The sequence below is a fragment of the Hibiscus syriacus genome, unplaced genomic scaffold, assembly GCF_006381635.1.
Source record: "Hibiscus syriacus cultivar Baekdansim isolate YM2019G1 unplaced genomic scaffold, ASM638163v2 tig00112498_pilon, whole genome shotgun sequence".
NCBI classification, from domain to species: Eukaryota; Viridiplantae; Streptophyta; class Magnoliopsida; order Malvales; family Malvaceae; genus Hibiscus; species Hibiscus syriacus.
Window position 1 is genome coordinate 383,974 of NW_024063347.1, and position 6,549 is coordinate 390,522.

The window sequence follows — 6,549 nt, forward strand, 5'->3', positions numbered from 1 at the left end:
CAATGTTGATTGTTGAAGAATATCATTTATATTTATTGTTGGAGCTCATCCGATCAATTATTTTAATATGATAATATATTTATCGTAAAACATTCTCTATCATCCGTGTAACAAATTCATTGTAGGTTTCAGATTAATGTTATATCTTGGGTAAACTACATTCAGGGTCCCTTAATTATGATGTTAGCAATGAATATGTCATTTACATGTCACTTTGTCGTTAAATTTGAAATGAATGTTTAATATGTCCTAATATAATAATATTTTTAGTCTCTAAAACTTATTTATTCTATCAATTTTGTCCTAACTTATAATTATTCAATAAATTGAACCTTCATAATTTAAAATTCCATCAATTTATTCTTTTTTACGATACTATCAAACCAAACGAGTCGAACAAATCAAAACAATAGTTGGATACAAATCAAAGCAATAGTTGGATAATTACATTCTGACATAAAACAACAATAATTTACCGTTGAACTATTATTATACCAGGAAAATAACATAAAGGCAATATAATATTTTTTGGAGACGAATAAAGACAAAATAAAAATGAATTATTTATTGAATTTTTTCAGATTAGGATCGAAATTGATAAAGTTACATAAGCTTTAAGGATTAAAATTATTATTATATTGGGTCACGTTACTATTCTATCTAATATTTAACGATAGAGCTATAATTGACTTTGGGTGTAGTTTATCATTATATATCTTTTAGGTGTTAGCATATATAATGTTGATATAATCGATAAACTCAATTAGTTCATTCAGTGAGATGAAATATTAAGTCTTTTAATTAAGTATTGTTCAAAGTTTGAATCTTAACGTTATGAATGGAGCAAAATGAATAAAAACAATCTCTTCATAAAGAACACTTGCGATACCTGATTTCAATTAGTAGACCAATAAATCAAATATCAATATATATAATATAATATAAGTTTAAGTATCATATTACACAAAATTAATTAGGAAATTATTGGGTAGGGGTGGATTTAAATAAGAAAAGTGAAATTATTTTAATGTCATTATTTTAAATGATAAACTGAACTAAATCAAATATGTAATCGTTTTAATTATAGACTTATATACAATTTATAAAAATGATGACGGCATAAAGATAATATAAAATAAAGTTATATTATATTATATTTAATACATTAATAATGTATAATTTTATATACTACCAATAATAGATTACAAAATGTGATAGGTTAAAAAATAAAACTAAATATAATTTTATTTTTCTAAAATTATTTATTAAGGATATATACATTAAATATGTTGACTATTAAACCTTATATGCAAATGCCGAAACATCAAATACAGACAATGAGTGATAAAGTAAATAAAATGTAGTGTACGACGCCAACTTTGACGAATAAAAGACTTTGAAGGTGCTGCCCATCACTACAATCATGTTGCCTAAAGTTGTTTTCTACCGCCGGTGCAGTCGACACCGGCTTTTTCTCCCCATATCTTTTAATAATATTTTAAAAAATGCGTAAATTATATATATTTTATAATATTTTATTTGAATAATTCTTTGAAATTGATAAAAAAAATTGTTTTTAATGAATATTAAACTTAAAAGGAGAAAAAATACCAACTAAAAACGTTTAATCACTCGTTCTAAAGATTATTGATTGTATTTGTCTAATATTAAATATACAAGAAGATCCAAACAAACATATATATATGAACAAAATAGATGTATGCTAAAAGAAAGGTTGTCCATAACGTATCAATATACTTATTTTTTTTCAAACACGTGAGTTTAAAATGTTTAAGTTTGACTCAAACTCAAAATAAAAAATTAGAGTTAAAAAAACTTGAACTCGAAACATTCTCATATTTAACTCGATTGAAGCTCAAACTATAACTAGAACCTTAATTACATGAAAATCTTATATTATATTTTTTAAAAACATATAAATGTTCATATTACTAATAATTTAATTTTAAAAATAAAAAAAATAATATTTCTTTTTAATTGCTATTGAGATTTTTAAGTCAGATATAAAGTAGCTTGCTTTGACATGTTAGGAATTCAAGTCAAATTCATTCGAATCTAATATTAATCAAACTTTAATCAAATCAAATTCAAATAAATTATGATATGTCTTCTCTCGTTTACATTCCTAATCAAAATACATTAAAAGTTTAATTGAAATAAATTTTAAATAATTTTATAATGATTTAAGATTAGAACGTACCGACGAATACAACCGGTATAAAACATTTTAGCACCTACGGTAACTAAAAGTATAAAACCCAAAACCTGACAGTCATCAGGCATCAGCAGGGCGTAATTTATAGTCCACGAGGTGTGCATAAGAGTTGCGCCATACATTTATTTAGGGTTTGGTAGGACGTTTGTGTTGAAACTGCGAGGACGGTGAAGCAGGTGGTGGCGGTGGACCCGAAAACCGTACTTACGGGTACGGCATGAATGGGTCGACATTCGACAAAGGGCGGTGTCAGTTCCAAACTGAAAATCACGAAGGGTCAATTAATAATCGGTTTGGAAGTCAAAAACAAACATGTTAATGGAAGACAGACGCACCAAAGTGTGTGCAGGATCCAGCTGTTTCTCTTCCCCAATCTCCAATGATTCGTTTGGTGGTATGTTCCAATCAATCTCAGGCTTCTAAAAGATGACATGTTTCATTTGGAAAGACCCTAAGATGAATTGAGATGCCTAATCCAAATTTAATATTTTCATGTCGAGCTTTATGATACTTAGTGATATATAATTACTTTATGATACTTACTGCTTTAAAATAATAAATGAGAAAAACAAATATTAACCCGTTTACAGTTTAATATTTTAGTAAGTAAAACTCTAACTGGTTGCTTTAAAAATTATACCAATAATTAAACGATTTCTAATAAGGACTTAAATAATAAAAACTACAGTACAATTGCGAATGGTGCAATGAATTTCTAGAAGGCTCGGTTCGTTTTCCTGGCGTGGTAGTTACGGTTTTACTTGGCTCGATATAATAAGTAGGATTAAAAAGAGGAGAGTGACAAGGAAATATTACAAAAAACTGAGCGTCGATGGGCCTGGAAAGAAATGTGCGGTAATTATTGCCTTTTGAAGCTCTTCTGCCCATGAAGTGGGATAATCTTTTATGTTGAAAATCTTAAATCAAATATTTTTAATTAAAAAATATATATCAAGATGGACTAAACTCATTTTTTTCTTAAAAATATAATATAAGATTCGACTTGAATTTAACGAATTAGTTTTTACTGCCCAATTAAACCTGTAAATAACAACAACAACAAAAGTTTTTACTGACTAATTCGGAAACAGCCCAGTCCCTCTATGCTATAGAAAGGGATTTAAAAAGAGGGATTGGTTAGTTAGGTGTAAAGCCTATCGCCACGTGTGAGTAAACCGCGTTGTCAATAGGAAAACCATTTTGCTTATGGAAATGGTTCTATTTCGTCTTCAACAACAATATTTTTTCTATCACTTTAACTAATTTGAGCTCATATTAATTTTAGGCTTAATATAAAAAATATTTAAATATACTTTTTTATTTAAGTATTTAAATTTTTTTCACTGATATAGATATTTAACGTTACAAATATTATTATTTTAAATACGTTAATTATAACAATTATTAAAAAAAATCGTTATCCATTCAAATGTTAACACATGACATTATTTATAATTCTAAATAAGTTTTTAAGTTTAAATCTAAAGAATTAGATTAAAAATAAATTATACTTCTCCTTCTCTCCTCTCTCTCTCTCTCTCTCTCCCCCCTCCCCCATCACCACTTGTCTTTTCCTTCCTCTTTCACTCTTCAATTTTAGTGAGCAGTCCGTCCTGTACTCAAAATAAAATTCAAACCATAAACAAAACAATGAGTTTTTTTATTTTTTCTTTCAAAAGATAAAAAAAGTCTTTCTTTGTCTTAGTGTATACCTCTTTTTCGTTATACACGGGGATCTGAACGAGAACCATTGGGAAGAATCCATTCTCAAAAGTTGCAACAACGTCTTCTTTGAAAATTGGTTTGAACGGATCCGAAGACAACATAAACAAAGAATTAACCTATTTAAGCCTTTGATTAAGAAAACAACAATACAGACATTTATCACCACCATTTCAGATTGCATGGTGAACCGACGGGTGTGGCCGTCGATGACAGTAGTTGGCAATGAAATTGATTTTGGGATTAAGGATTTTATGGACATTTTAAAAAATTTGAGTTTTTTTTATAAAAAAATCATTACCTTAATTTGTTTAAAAAATAAAGAAAATAAAAAATTATGCCACGTATACTTATATTGACCACTATTGATTGTCTGACTAAATTTTAACGAAATCTTTAACGACCATCACGGATCATACACTTAAAGTCGTCAGATACTTATATTGACCGAAAAAAATTTAAACATCTAAATAAAAAAAGAGGTATAATTTAGATTTTTGTTTGTATTAAACCTTAATTTTGTTGAGTTAGATAATACGGTAAAGGTGAAAAGGTTAAATGATATATAACAAATCATAATTTTTTATAAAAATAAAAATGCTTAAGTACCAAATTCAAAATTATCATTGACTAAACATTTTAAACAAATACACGAATCATCAAATATTGGAGTTTATGACTCCCACAAACATGCAGAGTGTACTTTGAATTCCTACCAGTAAACACGCATATCTCATCTACAATCCTATGTATAGATATATGTGGCCTCTTTGATGATGACTCATCAACTTATATCATTATTTCTTAGGATATTCAATCAGGACCAACGCCACAATAACTCCTAATCAAAACATGTCTAGAACACCATAAATAATCATGCAATAGAGTGTAAGCTACGAACAAACTCCCTCACCAAAAACTAGACAAACTCTACCAAGACATCTGTAATCACCTTTAGAACTACGTACCATTTACTTTCTACGGTTGTCGTTTATCTTATTAGTTAACAAAATCTAATCAGTTTAACTGCTTTTTAAAAGGCTATAAATTTCAAACCCCATTGTCTAAGCTACCTAGTGTATAACATTTAAACGGATTATTATATTTTTCAAAATCTCGATAACTATTAATTATATTGGTTGAGTTGAACCACGGACTAAAAAAAAACTCTTTTAACACTTATTTTCTTCATTCTCAAAATTTAAAACATTTTATTTAAGTTCATGAAAACAGATGCACTTATGACAGCCTCTACGCACTCACGTAGCTACTCGGAAGTTCACTTCCTCCATAATATTAATTCAGTCCCCACCCTTCACCATCACTTCCCTATATATATATTTATATATGGATATCATCCATCCAAGCATCACTCTTCTTTCAACCTTGATCAATTTCTTTGTTCTGCAGGATATTAAGTTAAATGGAACGCCAGACAACAGTTAGTCCATCAAGTTACAGAGGTGTGCGCCAAAGGAAATGGGGGAAATGGGTGTCTGAAATCAGGGAGCCAGGGAAGAAGACCCGAATATGGCTGGGAAGCTACGAGACAGCCGAAATGGCATCGGCGGCCTATGACGTGGCGGCACTACACTTCCGTGGTCGAGCTGCTCGGCTTAACTTTCCGGAGCTGGTCGATAGCCTCCCACGTCCGGCTAGCTCCAGTGCAGAAGACATTCAAATGGCAGCTCAAGAGGCGGCACTGAGGATCGGTCGAAGACCCAAGTTGAGCTCGGAAGTGGCTTCGGAGGTAGCTGGTGGTGGGAGCCTTGGTCCAATTAGGACCGGACTGTCACCGAGCCAAATTCAGGCTATCAATGAGTTCCCACTGGATTCTCCCAAGATGTGGACGGAACTGGCTGGTGCACTTTTGTTGGCTGATCCAATCATGTTTGGGGTTGATGATACCGAGTTCATGAGTGAATATGAAGAAATTCTGGTTGAGCCTATTTGGGATTAAATATTTTTTCATCTTCGATATACTGTCGGTTAAGCCTTTCAATTTAATTCCATGAGTAAACTACAAAAATTTACACGTAGAATTTGAAAATTGACCGACAGTATATCAAATCACATAAGATTCCTACATACACACCCTTCTTTTTAACGGGGGAAGAATTATAGCAAAATTGTTGCTCCTATCAAGCTAGGTGACAATGCTTGCAAGTAGCATATACATATTACATAAAATAAATAATCAATAATTTCATAACAAGGATGACATTTAAGAGGTTTAGTTCTAGTAATCTTTTTCCTTTTATTTTCAGATTGTGAGTATATATCAACATATGTGGTTTGGGGATGCTTTGGTAGAAGAATTGAAGGATCTAATAAATATTTTCTTCTTTTCTCTTAGTGTTATTGCCCAATGCAACAACAAACAAATGGATTCTTCCATTGCTTAATTATTACGAAGTGTGCATTCATTAGGGCTCGAATATTAAACTTAAAAGTCAAAAATGAGGAATTGGGTTTTCCAGTTTTTGCTCTCATTTGGGTTGCTCATTGAACAAGAAGTGGCGGCAGGTGCTCGTGCTTCCAAATATTTCTATGCACAAAAGGAAAATTTTGACTATTTCTATATTTGGTAG

The 6,549-nt window shown here is 30.5% G+C and overlaps 1 protein-coding gene across 1 annotated transcript; it reads left to right on the top strand.

The window, feature by feature from the left end:
- Nucleotides 1-5,290: 5,290 nt before the first annotated feature.
- Nucleotides 5,291-6,046, top strand: LOC120180540 (ethylene-responsive transcription factor ERF022-like). The gene has a single exon (XM_039185852.1). The coding sequence runs from the start codon at nucleotides 5,382-5,384 to the stop codon at nucleotides 5,916-5,918; it is 537 nt and encodes a 178-aa protein (XP_039041783.1). The 5' UTR covers nucleotides 5,291-5,381; the 3' UTR covers nucleotides 5,919-6,046.
- The last annotated feature ends 503 nt before the right edge of the window (nucleotides 6,047-6,549 follow it).

Excerpts from the sequence above, each read along its gene's own strand:
- LOC120180540 (XM_039185852.1), top strand. The coding sequence starts at position 5,382 with ATGGAACGCCAGACAACAGTTAGTCCATCAAGTTACAGAGGTGTGCGC.